Source organism: Emydura macquarii, unplaced genomic scaffold, assembly GCF_026122565.2.
Source record: "Emydura macquarii macquarii isolate MOO-44397 ecotype Brisbane River unplaced genomic scaffold, CSIRO-AGI_Emac_v2 contig_1253, whole genome shotgun sequence".
Classification (NCBI taxonomy): Eukaryota; Metazoa; Chordata; order Testudines; family Chelidae; genus Emydura; species Emydura macquarii.
The window spans coordinates 1,103,976-1,119,106 of NW_027131390.1; the positions used below are offsets into that span (position 1 = coordinate 1,103,976).

At 60.6% G+C, this 15,131-nt stretch overlaps 1 protein-coding gene and 1 pseudogene across 5 annotated transcripts in view; one reads left to right on the forward strand and one right to left on the reverse strand.

Moving 5' to 3' along the window:
• The window catches only part of GDPD2 (glycerophosphodiester phosphodiesterase domain containing 2), a 32,693-nt gene that overhangs the window by 9,101 nt on the left and 8,461 nt on the right, over positions 1-15,131 (reverse strand). For 4 of the 5 annotated variants that reach the window (XM_067547984.1, XM_067547979.1, XM_067547981.1 and 1 more), the window contains exons 2-5: positions 2,540-2,698; positions 1,223-1,326; positions 1,056-1,149; positions 705-764 (exon numbers count right to left, since the gene is read on the reverse strand). In XM_067547984.1, the coding sequence (XP_067404085.1) occupies positions 705-764; positions 1,056-1,149; positions 1,223-1,326; positions 2,540-2,668 (387 nt within the window). In that variant the 5' untranslated portion in view covers positions 2,669-2,698. Of the gene's footprint in view, positions 1-704; positions 765-1,055; positions 1,150-1,222; positions 1,327-2,539; positions 2,699-7,086; positions 7,191-15,131 lie in introns of those variants that run through there. The other variant, XM_067547982.1, reaches the window with a different exon arrangement.
• LOC137154254 (U6 spliceosomal RNA) lies at positions 8,908-9,004 on the forward strand (annotated as a pseudogene).

The following is a 15,131-nucleotide window of genomic DNA, read 5'->3' on the forward strand; positions in this document are numbered from 1 at the left end:
TGCGCCACCCACGCATTCCAGCCGAGGGATAAAGTGCCCAGTCCCAGCGCACACTGGCTGTCCCAGGGGCTGTCTCGGGGGGGGGGCTGGCTGCACACGACTTGTGGTGTGAAGAGGAGCTGAGCTGCAGTGGTTGTGTCTAAGGAGGCGGTGAAGTCGCGTGGCTCACCCTGGAGGAAGAGACCCCCCGGGGTCCTCCTAGTGACTGTTCCAAAGCCAGGGACGTGGCACTGATCCTGTGGGTCCCCAACCCCCCCAAACTGCAAAGCCCCGTGCCCGGGCACACAGCTGCAGAGAGGAGGAGGGAGCTGCCAGCCCGGGCACAGGCAGTGCCAGGCAGTGCCTCTGCTCCCGCACGCAGGGCTAGCAGGCAGTGAGAGCTGGCCAGCACTGACCCTGTTGCATGTGTAGCCGGCCCCAGAGCTGCTCTGGGGCGGTGCGCTGGCCTGGGGCAGCCACGGCATGGCGTGTGGCCCTGGGGGGCGTACGGGCCCCATGGATCCCCACGCTCCGGCTGACAGGCACGGCCTGGACGCGTTTCCTGGGGCAGGCGAGGCCGGCAGGCGGCTGTGCTGTGGGAGGGGTGGAGACCTGCGGCCAGCAGGCGGCTGGGAGTGGGGGAGGGCTTGGCTGCGAGGCGGGGGGCAGCAATGGGCTGTGCAGGCGCCCCCTCCCCTCAGCGCGGGAGGCGAGCCAGGCCTTACCTTGTGCAGACAGTGTAACTGCAAGGGCTGGCCGCAGAGCTGCAGGCACAGGGCGAGAACCTGCCAGAAGAACCAGGGAGATGTCGGAGCTGGGATACACCCCCCAGACTTCCGGCAGGGGCAGATCCTGAGCCCCCCGGCAGGCCCCCCGGGACACCCAGATCTCAGAGCAGGGCCCTGCTCAGCCAGCTGGGGCTGGGAGCTGGCAGCATGCAGACACGTGCCGGGGGCCGGGGCTGGCACGGCCCGGCGCTGGGCGGTGCCATGCATAGGCCTGAGCCAGCTCAGCACCAGCTGGAGCAGCGTCTCCAGCAGGCGGGTGCAGGGCGGGCCCCAGGGAGCAGGACCTACCAGCAGCAGGGCCGAGTAGCTGACCAGCAGCACCGTGAGCCCCAGCAGGGGCAGAGTCCAGTCCACCCACCGCTGCGTCTGTCTGAAGAAGAACCTGCCGAGCAGAGGGACAATCAGCCGGGGCGGGCGCGGCGGGGGCGGGCGGGGGGGGCTGGGCTCCTACTCACTCGTTGAAGTTGTGGAAGTCGTTGAGGAGGACGAGAGCTTGGTAGAGCCATGCAAGCACGAAGAGGCACACGCAGAAGAGGAAGAGGAGCCAGCTACAGTCGCCCTGAAACCGAAGGGGGGGACGAAAGAGACTGCATGGCTCCCGCCAGCCACAGGCCCCCAGCCCCGGCAGCGCAGCCGCCCGCTACCCGGGCACGCGGAGCGTCGGCCGATCCCAGGGCAGCCGGGCACCACGCCTGCCCGCCAGGGCATCCGAGCCACGGGCCAGAGGCCAGTCAGTGGTGATCACTGCACGGGGGTGCCACGCTTTACCCCACGTCTGGGTCGGGCCGAGCAGGACCGCCCGGCGCCGGGGCTGAGGGAGGGAGGGGCTCGCAACCCGCCCGGCGCCAGCACAAATGCAGCGCTGGGCATTCGACTACCCCTGGGGGATGCAGGGAGCCCCACGGCAGCTGCTACGCACACGTGGGTGTGCCGGCAGCCCAGGCTCAGGGCCCGGCAGAGCGCCTATCCCCTGCCCTCTGGCCAGCTCCACGGGCCCCACGCCCAGGGAGCGGTGAGGGCACAGCTGCTGCCAAGCCGGGGCAGGTTTCTAAGCAGGGTTTGCGCTCGACTTCCCAACAAGACGGGACTAGCGGCTGCCCTGCCCCACCTGTGGGAGCTGGAGCCCTCGGAGAATCCCAGGGCCCTGCCCTGAGCCTGCAGAGCTCCTGGGGTTTCCTCCCAGCCCAGCACAGCCCAAGCCACCCGCTCACTGCCGGGCCTGCAGGATTCCCCTGCCCTGAGCCTGCAGAGCCCCTGGGACGCCCACAGCCCCTTCCCCTGGCACTTGGGGACCGCAGCTGTGCTGTGCTGTGGCTGTCCGGGGGGCAGGCGCAGGAGCCCAGCCGAGTCCAATGGCCCCACTGGCCCCTGGGGAGCGGCTTTACCCTCCGCCCAGCCCCCGGGCAGGCCCCCAGCGCAGAGCGTGGATGGGCTGTGCACCCCAGGCCCAGCCCTTGGCAACGCTCCCGGTCCAGGGCCGGGCTTCGTGCTGTGGGGCACGCGTGAGTGCCACGCAGAGCCAGCGCCCAGCACCCAGCTCCTCCCCGGGGCAGCGCTGCCGTGAGCCACTCGGCGCCTGCCAGCCCGGGCCCCGCACAGGACGTCCTGTGGGTGCGAGGACAGGGGCGCTCGCTGCCCGGCACCCACAGCCTGGGCCACGGGGCCTGCTCCGACTCCCCACCCGCCGCGCCGCAGGGAGGCGCCCGCTGCCCCAGAGGGGCTCCAGCCCCCCGCGAGCAGGAGGCCCAGGCCCTCCCCTTCCGCCTGCTCACCTGGGTGGTTTTCAGGCCTTTCCTCGGGTCCTTCTTGCCCCGGGCGCAGCGGCAGCTGTACAGACAGAGCGGGCAGGCGGCACAGCCATGGCAGTAGCCCAGCGTCGTCGCCCTGTGGCTGGGCTCCATCCCCAGCACGGCGCTGGGGGCTCTGGCCTTCTGCGGGGCAAGACAGAGCAGGTGGGCAGGCCCCTTCCTCCCCGCGGAGCCACCACCGCCCCCGGGCTGCCCCCGGCGCACGGCAGAGGTGCTGAGCAGTGGGGCCGGGCCGGGCGCTAGGCCAAGCAGCAGACAGGCGTGTACCTGGCAGTCTAACCGGCTCAGCCGGCTGCTCCTCCTGCTCCCCGGTGCCCCGCGAGCCCGAGTCAGCCGCACGGCACGCAGCGGTGCCTGCCCCACGCCCGGGAGAGCAGAGCTGAACGCCTCCGCCACGGCCGGCGGGGCTCACGGGATCTTGGGCCCTGCCGGGGTGACTGGTACCGAGCCGGGCTCCTGCCCCCACACTGCAGGGACCCTCCCCCGTGCTGCTTTGTGCTCAGGACAGTGCCCGGGGTGTGTGCACACGCACCTCGCACGGGGACATGCCAAATCCACTGCCACCCCCCTTGGCTCTCCTAGGGCAGCTGTGCCGCACGTTCACCAGCCCCCCCAAGGGGACGGGCCCCGGCCGGCCCTGCCAGCGTCCCTGGCCTCCCACTTCCCAGCACCCAGGGCCGAGCTGCCCAGCAGGGCCCGGCCTGGCTGCCTTGGCGGTTCGTTACATGCGGGTGAAGGTAGCTGGGACTCGCTCAGGCTCCAGCGTCTGCTCCTCCTTCCCCATCTGCCCAGGGGCTAGGAGCCGGCTGGACCCAGCGGTGCCCCCAGCCGCGCAGGAGCTGCAGGGACCTGCGGGACTCCCTGCCCCAGGAGGCGCCCGGGCTCAGGGACAGTGGTAGAGAAGCTGTGGAGCTATGCCGGGCAGAGCTCCCTTCACCCCACCATCGCTAATGAAGGACAGGAAGGGGGGCGGGGGCGCCCAGGGGCTGGCGAGCAGCTGCAGCCACAGACAGGAGGATCCCCAGAGGCAGCTGCCACGCTGGGCTGCGGGGGAATTGCCCTCGCCCGGCAGCAGGCTGCTAGAGTGGAAGTGCACAGGCTGGGCCGTGGGGCACGGAGGGTGCCGGGGCACAGGGGGCTGGGTGGGGGGCTCGTCTCGGGGAGGGAGGCCCTGGCCCTGCCCCTCAGCGCTGCGGGCGTTTGCTTGAGGGAGCTAATCCCAGCTCCCAGCACGCCTGACAGCAGGGCAGCGCGAACCCGCCTGCAGGAGCTGGCCTGAGCACCTCCCAGCCCCGCGGGCGCTCGTGGGGAGGGGCCCTCTCAGCCTCTCCGCTCCCCCTCCAGCTCGGGCAGCCCAGCCCGCAGCACTGCAGGACCTTCAGCTGTGGCCACGACCTGGAGGCACAGCGCCAGCCCTGCCACGTCTTCTTCCGGGCAGGCCCTGAGCTCAGATGGGAGGCCCCTGCATGCACAGGGGCCCAGGGGCTTCAAGTGACACTCCACAGGTCACAGAGGGAGTTAGTGGCAGAGCCTGAACTCTCCTATTCCTCCCCCGCGAATTGCTAGAGCCCAACCAGAGCTGAGAATAGAACCCAGGAGTCCTGGCCCCCGCCCCCCCACGCACACAAAGCCACTCGCCCCAGCCCAGGAATGGGAACGCAGGACTCTACGGCCAGCCTGCTCCCCGCTCGAACCACCAGCTCCCCCTGGCACGAGGGAGGCAGTCCCTGACTGGCTCCTGGGCGCTGCGGGAGGGCGTTCCTGCCCCGGGGCGCCGTGCCGTGCCCTTCAGGCCAGGAAACGCGGTCAGGCAGCATGCAGCAGCAAGGCGGGAGTGACATGCCAGCCCCGCTGCTCCCCGGCTGGCATCAGAATCTGCCTGGCCCCCTCCCCGGGCCCAGATCTGACCCACCCCCCCCCGCCGCCCAGGAGACAGACCCGCCTGCCTCCAGCACTGCCCTGTCTGCAGACTGCTCCGGAGGCGTGGGCAGAGGAGACAGGCCAGCCCCCCTACAGCCGCTGCCTCGTGCATTGGCCCAGACACCCTCGCAGGTAGAAGTGGGAGGCTCGGGGCTGAGCAGAGGGGGCGCGAGGGGGCTGGACACTCTCCATCCTCACACCGTCCTGCTGGCATTGCTGCTGCCCTGCATCTGCCCACCCCCAAACCCCACTGCCTGGGCTCAGCCGCATCCCCAAAGGAAAGGTCCCCGAGCTGTAGGGCAGACAGCCCCGAGCAGCCTTGGCCTTGGCCAGTCCCACGGGCCCTCCAGTCGCTCAGCACTGCAGACCCAGAGCCCGGAGACGCCGGTCTCCCAGCGGCCAGCGCAGCAGGGCACGACCAAGCAAGACGGCGGGGCTGTCCCTAGCCCGGACCCCACCCAGCTGTCTGCGCCCAGGGCTGCAGAGGAGGGCGGCTGGAGGCTCAGGGCAAGGGCCAGCCCCAGGGCCGGCAAAGCAGGGGGCTGCAGCCCGTCCCAGGAATGGGGTGCAGAGCAGCGGGAGAGCTGGCTGGGCCCCCCACGGAGGATCCTCTCCCATGCAATTAAATCTCAGCTGCTCCAGCTGGAAGCCTGGCCCAGCCCCCCTTCCTGGGGGCAGCAGCGAGCTCCGTGCAGCCACCCGGCCCCACAGTGCAGGGCCGCCCGCGGCTCAGCCTTTCCCTGCGGGACAAAGTGCAGCGGGCGCGGCTGGGCCGGCCTGGAACGGAGCCTGGGCTGCGAGGACGCAACAGGCCTGCCTGGCTCCATGGGCTTCCTCGGGGCACTGCCAGCCTGCATTCTGCCAGCGCCAGGGCGAGCGCTGAGCAGCCGCCCTCAGCCCGTGGCCCCTGCTTGGGGAGCCGGGCCCTGGGGCTGGGAACGCTCGTCGGGCCGTTAGCCGAGATGGTGCTTCTCCAGCCGCTATGGCCCAGGCCGCGGCAGGAAAACGCCTCTGTGCCCCGGTCACTGGCTCCTTCCATGGAGAGCTGGGAGCTCAGCGGGGCCCTCCACACCCCTTCCCAGCACGGCCCCCAGGGTGTGCGCCAGAGCGGGGCAGGGCACAGCTTAGCAGCAGGAGCACGGCAGGGCTAGTCGCGGCCTCCTGCCGGCCGCCCCAGCCCAGTGGGGGTGCGTTAGCCCGGCTGTGCCAAGACAGAAGGGTCAGAGCCTTGAACCTGAAGCCTGGACGCCGAAGGGCCCCGGCAGCAGTGACAGGGGCAGCACCATCGCTGATGCAGGAGCATCCCTCACACAGGCGGAGGGGGGCTGTGAAGGGGGCTGGAGATCCCCAGGACCCGCTGCCTGCGAACAGCCTCCGGCACGTCCCAAGGCTGGGCACCCACAGCCCCTGGGGAGGTGCCGGGGCAGGCTGGATACCGGTGCCACCCGGAAAGCTGCTAGCGTGGGGGCTCCCGCCGGCTGCTCCTGCCGCCCCGCATTCAAGCTGGGCTGAGAGCAGGTGCTGCCAGCGCGCTCCCACCCACCCACCCACCCGCAGCTCCCTACCCAGGCCAGCCGGCACAGAGCAGCTCCCGGCTCACCCGGCGCCCTCCTCACCTGCCCGGGCAGAGCGAAAGCGGCACTCGCCCAAACCCAGCAGCTGCTCTTGCTCCCCAGCCCCACGGCAGGTGCAGCCCCTTCTTATTGCTCACTGCCTCCTGTCCTCGGCGGGACCGGGCTCCCCTCCTGTCCCGGGGCACAGCCAGCGGCGCAGGGATACCGCCGGCTCCTCCTGTCCCTGCAGGGCAGCGCTGGCAGGTGAGGCGCCCCCACACCAGAGCCCTGGGACGCCGCCCTCCTCTCGCCTGCCCCCAGGTGTGCGGCTCGGCCCCCGGGCAGGCAGCCAGTGCCACCGACAGGATGCCCCAGTGACTCACCGACAGGATGGGAGCCCAGCACCAAGAACAGAGGCAGGCGGCCAGGCTGCCGGGGCGGGGGGAGCCAGGCTCAAGGTCGAGAGGGCAGGGGCCGGGAATGCCTGTCAGTCACTCACTCGCTGCAGGGCTGGGGCAGCCTCCGCTTTGTGGCAGCGCAGGAGCCAGCCCGGGGGCCCCAGCCCCGGCACTCAGGAATTTGCAGGCAGGCCACGCTCCAGCCTGAGCTGCAGGAGGGACAGGGAAGGCTGTGGGGGCGGTGACGGAGGCAGGCTCGGACAATGGTCGGCAGGCTGAGGCCCCTTAGAGAAACGGCCCTGGCTGGGGCTGCACTTGGCTCTGTGGAGGGGGAAGGGCCGGGCGGGGGGACACCGGGCCAAGGCCAAGACAACCCAGAAACAGCCCCTTCCTTTCCCCCCTCCGCCCTATGCTGCAGTGCCAAGGCTGCCATCCCTGGAGGAGCAGCGAGGGCTCCGCCAGAGAGCAGGTTTCTGTACCGCCCGCTGCCCCAGGTGGGATCTGCTGCCTGGTCCGCGCAGGGAGCCCAGGGCTACGTGCTAGCCCCGCTGCCTCCCTGGGGGCACCGATCCCAGGCCCTCCACTGCCGCCAGCTCTCGACTTTCCTGGCACCCAGCCCCGGGACTGCAGAAGAACCCACCTGGGGTGTGTGAAGCCAGTTTCTCCTTCGTGTGAAGGGAGCAAAGGTTGCGGTTGTGACCCGGCTGCACCCTGAAGTCGCAGCAGCCAGGCGGCACAGAGAGACCCAGCCTGACTCTCCCAGCGCTGCCCTCCCCCCTTGTGCCGGGCAGAGGGAATGTGACTGGCTCCCCTGGGACCTGGGGACGTCACACTGACTTGGTGCAAGGTGACGGGCGGGGAGAGCCAGGCCAGGCCCCCTTCTTCAGGAGGAGCTAGAGAAGGGAGCACTCCCCTTCCCTCCCTCCCAGGCACTCCCAGCCAGCGCCTCGGCAGCTTTGTAAAGCTGCCAAGCGGGAGCAGTTACCACAGACCCCCTGCAGCCTGTCAGCTGCCGTTCTCTGCCTCAGGGACAGATGCCAGCAGACACACAGAGCAGAAAGCAGCAAGTCAGAACTGGGTTGGATCGAGCAAGAGCACGGGCTGCTTAGAGAACAGCCTAATTTTAGCTTCCTTACAATTCGTGCACCCCCCAACATCATCTCTGGCGCCTCATCACCCGGGCTGGAGCTCAGCAAGCTGGGAGCACTTGTGTAGGTGAGGAAGCGTTCCCACATGGCTCGCCCGGAAGGCAGGAGAGCGGCTATAGAAACCCTGGGGTTGTCTACACTGCAGCAAGCGGCAGATTTCACCCAGTGCTTTATTCAAGCTAACTCCCAGCTAGGATAAGTTCCAGGGGGTAGCCGTGTTAGTCTGAGTACAGCAGAAACAAGGAGAGTCCTGTAGCAATATGCCATCATGTGCCAGCAATGCCCCTCTGCCATGGACATTAGCCAAACCGGACTGTCACTACGCAGACCAATACATGGACACAAATCAGAGACAAAAAATGGTAACATCCATAAACCAGTCGGAGAGCACTTCCATCTCCCAGGACACGCTGTAGCTGACTTGAAAGTTGCCATGCTTCTACAAAAAAACTTCAGAAACAGATTTCAGCGAGAAACTGCAGAGCTGGAACTGATCTGCAAACGTGACACAATCAGACTGGGTCTGACCAGGCACTTGGAATGGTTCTCTCATTTCAAGAAGTAATTGTCACTGTTCACACATTCTCACCTTCTATCAACGATTGTGACTAGGCCTCATCTACTCTAACTGAACTGACTTTGCTAACACCTGCCCTCCCCATGGTTGTATTTCTTACCCTTAGATATGTGCACACGCACGCACGCACACGATTTCCACCGCATGCATCTGACGAAATGGGCTGCAGCCCACGAAAGCTCATGCCTGCAGACATTTGTTAGTCTTTAAGATGCTGCAGGACTCCTTCTTTTCCCTCCAGACTCCCCTAAGCTCCCTCTGCTGTTCACTTGGCTCTGCAGCACACGGGCTCTATTCCGGCCACATGGCCAGGGCTCAAAAATTATCAGTCCAATCCTGAAAAAAAATCATGAGATAATAATGGACTGGGGGTTTTGTTTCCATTTCTGCTTCTGAGCCTTGAGGACTAAGGCCCCAGCCTAGTTTTGGGTCTCCCTGTCTTGCTGCAGAGAAGGAGGCGCCAGTCAATTACATTTTAAAAAGTGGCAAATTCAAAATTGGTAAAAGGAAATTTTTTCAACCAATCTCTAGTCTAATGAATCAGTGGAACTCACTGTTGGAGCCCTGCAAATCAGCGGATATCTGCTGTACAGCCACGGATTATTTATTTATTGCAGATGGTGGATCAGATGTGGATTTCAAAGGCAGGAAAGCAGCTGTCAGCAGCTCAGAGCCTTTGAGATGCGGGTGGGGCTGGCCACAGATCAGCTGTTCCACAGGGCACCTGCCAACCACGGATCCGCACATACATTAAAATTGGAATGATACAGAGAAGATTAGCATGGCCCCTGTGCAAGGACAACACGCAAATTCGTGAAGTGTTCCATATTAAAAAAAGAAAAAAAACCAGCTATTGGGCAGCTGCCTGGAGGGGCTGGCCCCCAAACAGCTGATCAGCAGCAGAGGCTGGCCTCCAAACAGCTGAGTGGGGGCCCCAGAGCTGCGGGTGCGTGTGGGTGCAGATGGTGGTGGGAGATAAGCGGAGTGGGGCTGATGTGGATCCACATCTGTGTATCTGCGCAGGACTCTGCTCACTGCCACAGGAATTTAACATCAGTCAAGAAGGGGGTGGTCGTTATATGTATTAATGAATACCCAGAGTTACAATCACTGACAACGACACTCTGGAAGAGATATTAAACCTCCTGCTTTAGGGACTAACCCAATCTAACTATCAGAGACCAGGATGAACCCATAACTACAGTGTGATTTCTTGCATCTTCCTCTGAAGCATTTGGTGCTGGGACTACTGGAACCGGGTCTGATGCAGTGTGTCAGCATCCAGGTTTCTACATGTTTTAACATCTCTGGTTCGAAAATCTAACTTGGAACTGACGGAAGTGCAGACTCGGTGCTGGGCCGGGACTCCCCCTAGCACCACTTTCCCATCAGTTCTTTCATCCTCATGCACTGTCCCCCTCCATCTTCACTGTTCTCTCCCAGCCTCTCACATTAGCATGTTCCCCAACAGCTTCCTGGCCCCCATCTGCCCTGCAACATCCCCCTCCCATGCCCTCTGCCCCACGGCCACTCACATTTGGTAAGGCTGAGGCTCCACCAGCCCGAAGATTATGCAAATGAATGAATGCCCTGACGTGATGATTCGACATTGCCTCATTTGCATACTGACAGTAAGTCACCTGTTTACACACGGGGCTTTCATGTTACATATCCAGGTACCCCCAGGCCTGCACTGCCCCTTCCATCCATTGCCAGGGACATTGCACCCCTCCGCAGCGACGCAGGCTCAGCCCCACAGCACTCACCACACCGCTCACACCAAACCTGGCGAAGTGGCTCCCTTGCGCTGAGAATGAAGCAGCATCAAGACAAACCCAGGGGCTGGGTGGTGCCAGCTGGGGTGTGAAGCCAGGTGTCCAGCTCAACCCGTGAGAGCTACCCTTATGGGCACAAAGGGAAGAGACTCCAGCCCCATCCAACGTCCCCTGCCCTGGAGTGTTGGAGGCTTGGTGCAATTTGAGTTGCTAAATTACTGTTTCACAGGCCTAGCATAGCTTCAGTTGCTTGCTTAGCTAGTCTAACCCCTGCTGCATGATACTTTCCGGCTGGCAAAACTAAATAAAGCTACTAAGCAACCTTGCTGATGTCTCAGTTTCTGCATAGCACGGCACCTGGCAAAACAAGACACACGTCTGCTTGCAGCTTCACATGGGTATCAGTAACAAAAACAAGGAGTTATCCTGAACCGACTGAGGGTACACGTGTTCACTGCCCAGGGGCATGTCTTTACACTGCCCCTCCTGTCACCAGGCCTTGTTTTGACAACCCCAATTATCACAGTAACAATAAGACTAGTTAAAAGTAAAAACCCAATAGAGGTAATTAGCATACATGATGATGAGCAGAGAGGTAATGAGCTGAGGGCTGTTTATGGAAGGGTACAAGAAGTCACCACTGAGACAAAGGGGCGCTCCAGCAACACCTGACTCGCGGGAGGTGCTGCGGGTCGGAGCAGAGGCGCTGACTCCCTGGCGGGCCCCTAGAAAAACCGTTCCTGTAGACAGCCTCCTGAGTGTCTGCTGAGCTCCCCAGTGTGACACACCGTAGTTAATTGCAGGCTGTGTGTTCAGCTAGAATAGCTACAAAATCCGTGCACGTTCAGCCGTGTTGCTCTGCAGATCCAGCGCACCACATCTCACTTGCATTCACACGGTCACCAAGTCTGCAGCATCAGCCCCGAGAACAAACCTGGAAGCAACTTACTGAACGGCAGTGACCCACTCCAACCACAAGAGGGCCCTCTCCCAGCCCCAGCCAGCTCTATGGCTCATTCCTGCTACAGGGACTGCACTGTGGTTACTCTCTCCATGCCCTTTTGCTCTATGGTTCTCCGAGGCCCTTGCATGAGGCCCCCTCCTAGGGCTGCCAAAGCAACTGCCTGTCCATAAACTGGCGCAGTTCAGGCAGCCACTCAGGAGCCTGGGAGCCAGGCCTGGGGTTGGAGTCTCCCCGGGAAACGCCCTTCTAGCGGCTCAGCGCCGCCTCAGCGCCCCACGTTCCCCTTTTCTTCCTGGACGGCAGGCGGCAGCCATCTTCCCTGAGGGCGCCCGACTTTAGCGCCTTCTTAGCCGCGCTGGGAGATGGCGGCCATCTTTACTACGGGCAGCCTCGCTGCTATGCCCAGAGCCGCCAGGGATGTGGCAGCCATCTTGACTGAGGGCAGCCCACAGCCTCGTTCGTGGGAGGCAGCGCGGCCATTTCCAATAAGGGCAAAGTGAGGACGGCGGCAACCGCGAGCTGGTGAGACTCACCGACCGCCCCGCCCCTATCGCGAGAGTGACGGTTTGCCCCAGGGCCCCTCCCACGGCAGCTGGCCCCGCCCTCAGGCCGCAGCGCCTGCATGACGTCATCGTTCGTCACACGCCCCGTGCGCGTGGCGAGAGCGGCCGGCTTCCCGCCAACGGCGCCTGGCTCCGTCCTGAGGGGAGCGCCGGGGGCGGGGCGGGGGAGAGGCGGCCCCGGAGCAGCCGAGAGAGCCGGGAGCAGCTCAGCAGCATCCCCCCTCAGCCCGCCAGCCCTGCTCTGCGAGCGGTGCGGGGTAACCGGCCTGTCAGCCCCGCCCCCGGCCCACACACACACACACACACACACACACACGTGTCAGCCCGCCCCGCCTATGCGCGCGCGCACACACACACACACACACACACACACGACCCATCTTAGTCCAGGGGCTCGCTGCACGCCTGCAAGGTGCTGCTGCGGATCGGCGGTGCACGGAGCAGGAGAGGGAGCGGTCCCGGGGCAGATGTTGTCCGTGGGGCACACACACGTGTGCAATAGACGTGCTCTCTCTCGCACGGTTAGCTGTGTGCAGCGTGTGCAACACGTCCCCGGGGAAGAGCCTGTCCGGGGGGCTGGGTGTTAGGTGTGGAGAAGGGGGTTAGTTTAGCACGTCTCTGCTCCTAGGTACTTCAATGGCCTCAGTTGCAGGCAGTCGTGGATGAGTCACAACCAGGGGACCAGACCATTACTGAATCATAAAAATCACAGAAGATGAGGGTTGGCAGGGATCTCAGGAGGTGTCTAGTCCAACCCCCTGCGCAAAGCAGGACCAACCCCAACTAAATCATCCCAGCCAGGGCTTTGTCAAGCTGCAGCTTAAAACCTCTAAAGATGGAGATTCCATCACCTCCCTAGGTAACCCATTCCAGTGCTTCACCACCCGCCTAGGAAAAAGGTTTTCCTAATGTCCAACCTAGACCTCCCCCACTGCAACTTGAGACCGTTGCTCCTTGTTCTGTCATCTGCCACCTCTGAGAACAGCCTAGCCCCATCCTCCATGTAACCCTGCTTCAGGTAGTTGAAGGCTGCTATCAAATCCCCCCTCACACTTCTCTTCTGCAGACTAAACAAGCCCAGTTCCCTCAGCCTCTCCTCATAAGTCTTGTGCTCCAGCCCCCTCATCATTCTTGTTGCCCTCCGCTGGACTCTCATCCAATTTGTCCACATCCTTTCTGTAGTTGGGGGCCCCCAAAAATGGATATTACTCCAAATGTGGCCTCACCAGTGCCAAAGAGAGGTGAATAAATCACTTCCCTCGCTCTGCTGTCCGTGCTTCTACTAATGCAGCCCAATATGCTGTTAGCCTTCTTGGCAATAAGTAATGACAGTAGACACTGGGGTTCAACAAACTAAAGCTTTAAAACCATTAAACACACAAATTGTCAACATCACGTCAAGATATACAAAGTTAATATCCTTAAATCAAACTAAGTTCTCAAGCAGCATTTTTCTTTGCTTATCTATACATTTGGATTGATTGTGCACTAAATGACCAGTTGCTGGGCCTTGGGAGCACAGAGGAAGAAGCTGCTTGATTAAAATGGAGAAGAGTAAAAAAGCTGGATTGCAGGGGAAGTAGGAAATTGATTGGGACAAGGAGCTGAGAGGTTGGGGTGGAGACATTGGAGTGGAAGCAGGTGGGAAGGTAGAAAGGGAAACAGATTGGGAATTGGGATGGGGTGGGACTGCATGATTTAGAATTAGAGATTTTAAAGTTTAGACTATAGTGGTTATTACCATAGTGCTGGAAATTAGGCTAGCCAGTAGAGTTTTATAGAGTTTAAGGTTTATGTCTAAGTTTAAGTTTAGAGTTTAAGTTTCTATTTTGAATGTTGAGTAAGTTTATTTAGTGTTAAGATGAGTGAAACAAGAGCAGTAGAGTCTGTGGAAAATTTTGCCAGAAAATACAGTAAGGAACACAGAGGAGGCTTAGGACAATTAAGGGACAGTGAAATTATCTCTGAACATAGTGATCCATGGGGTTTTGAGAGTCAGGTTTTTGATCTGGAAGTAGAGCAAAAGAAAAGGAAGGCTAAAGAAGTGAAAGGAATTGCTGTAGAGTGTTTGCTGACAGCTTGTAGCGCACTTGGGTGGAAATTAAATAAGAAACAAAAAAAGTTACGTAGAAGAGCCCAGCAAACTTTGGAGGAGAAAGAGAATATTATCCAAAAGTTAGTAAATAGGCTAAGTGAAGTTTCAGAGGACCAAGTAGTCATTGTTAAAAAAAGGACAGGAATTGGAGAAAAAGTTAGGGTGAAGTCGGTATCAGGTGCAGGATGCAGACGAGAAAACTCTATGTTGGCAGGAACGGGCAGCTGCCAGCGTAAGATCGCTGGATGGATTTAAATCAAATCGTGGTCGGTTGTTAGATTGAATCAGTGAGTTGGAAAGGCTGTGTGAGGTGTTAGAGAGAAGATGAATCAGCGCGCAGCATTGCCAGAGTATAGCAGGGCTGCAGAGACTTTGGCTGTGAGCTCCTTGAGAGAAAGCAGAGAGGTGGAGACGGTGACTCAAATTGTGAGAGAGAGGGGATGAGCTAGAGGATGATTGAGCATCACTTCCTATCCCCATTGGTATGGTAGAACTGATGGAGGTAGACCATCTTGCAGGACCAATTACTAGAAGTAGGGCGAGAGAGTTAGTTCGATCTGACACGTACCTTCAGAAGTGAAGTTGAAGGTTAAGTCTCAGAAGTCAGAAGAAGAGCCAGAAGAGGAAGTTAGTGGAAAGCAGTTGTGAGCAGTCTGCCAGCAGAACAGGGAAATCCTAGAGTGGCACAGCGGACATCTTAGGGGAGGTGACTGGTGATGTACAGGATGAGATGAGTGGAGCAAAAGGGAAGGAAATCTCTTAACGAGGGCAGATGCTAACAGAAGAGTGAAGAGGAAGTGCCTTTTGAATCTGTAATTGTGCAGGGATTGGAAGATGTTGTTTCACAAGTGAAAAGTAGCTAGTGCCTGTGATGTAGTAATCTCTAGATTACAACAGGGAGTAATACAACAGCCCAGAGATGCTATCCCTGCACCCCCACCTAATGTTACACTGGCACCATATAGCTCAAGAGATCTAGCCCCTTCAGTGGTGACAGTGTCATTTGAACAATCATTACAAGCACTACCTAGATCCCTTGAATGTCGTGGACTGAGATCACCCCCTTGGTATAGGCTGGTATCACCTGGTGAGCCTGTAGAGCGCCCAACTACACTTCTTCAGGAAGTGAGGAATGTCTTGTACCAGTGTGGAAACACTTTAAGCGGGAGACACAGAAATTTTATGGAAAGCTACCCTGACTGTCCAAACCTAGAATTGTGTTTAGAGGAAAGCTCTGATGAAAGAAATACTAATGAGGATAGGAGAAGAACCCCATCTCCTGATTTGGGGAGTCAAGCCCCAGAAATCATAAATTCAGAATCAGATTCAGATTGTCCTGTGGTAGCAGTTACAGATATTAAGACCCTTGATTTGGTGGTTAAGCAAGTAGGAATGATGGAGGATTCTTCTGTTGCAGTACATGCACAACGTGTACAAGAAATGGCAAAAGTGTTTGGCTTACCAGGGGAAGACTGGGTTAAAATCCTGTGGAGAACTCCAATGCAGAGGGTGTCCTATGCTGGAAATGGCCAGTTTTGCGTGGTAACCAATCAAAGGTACCAC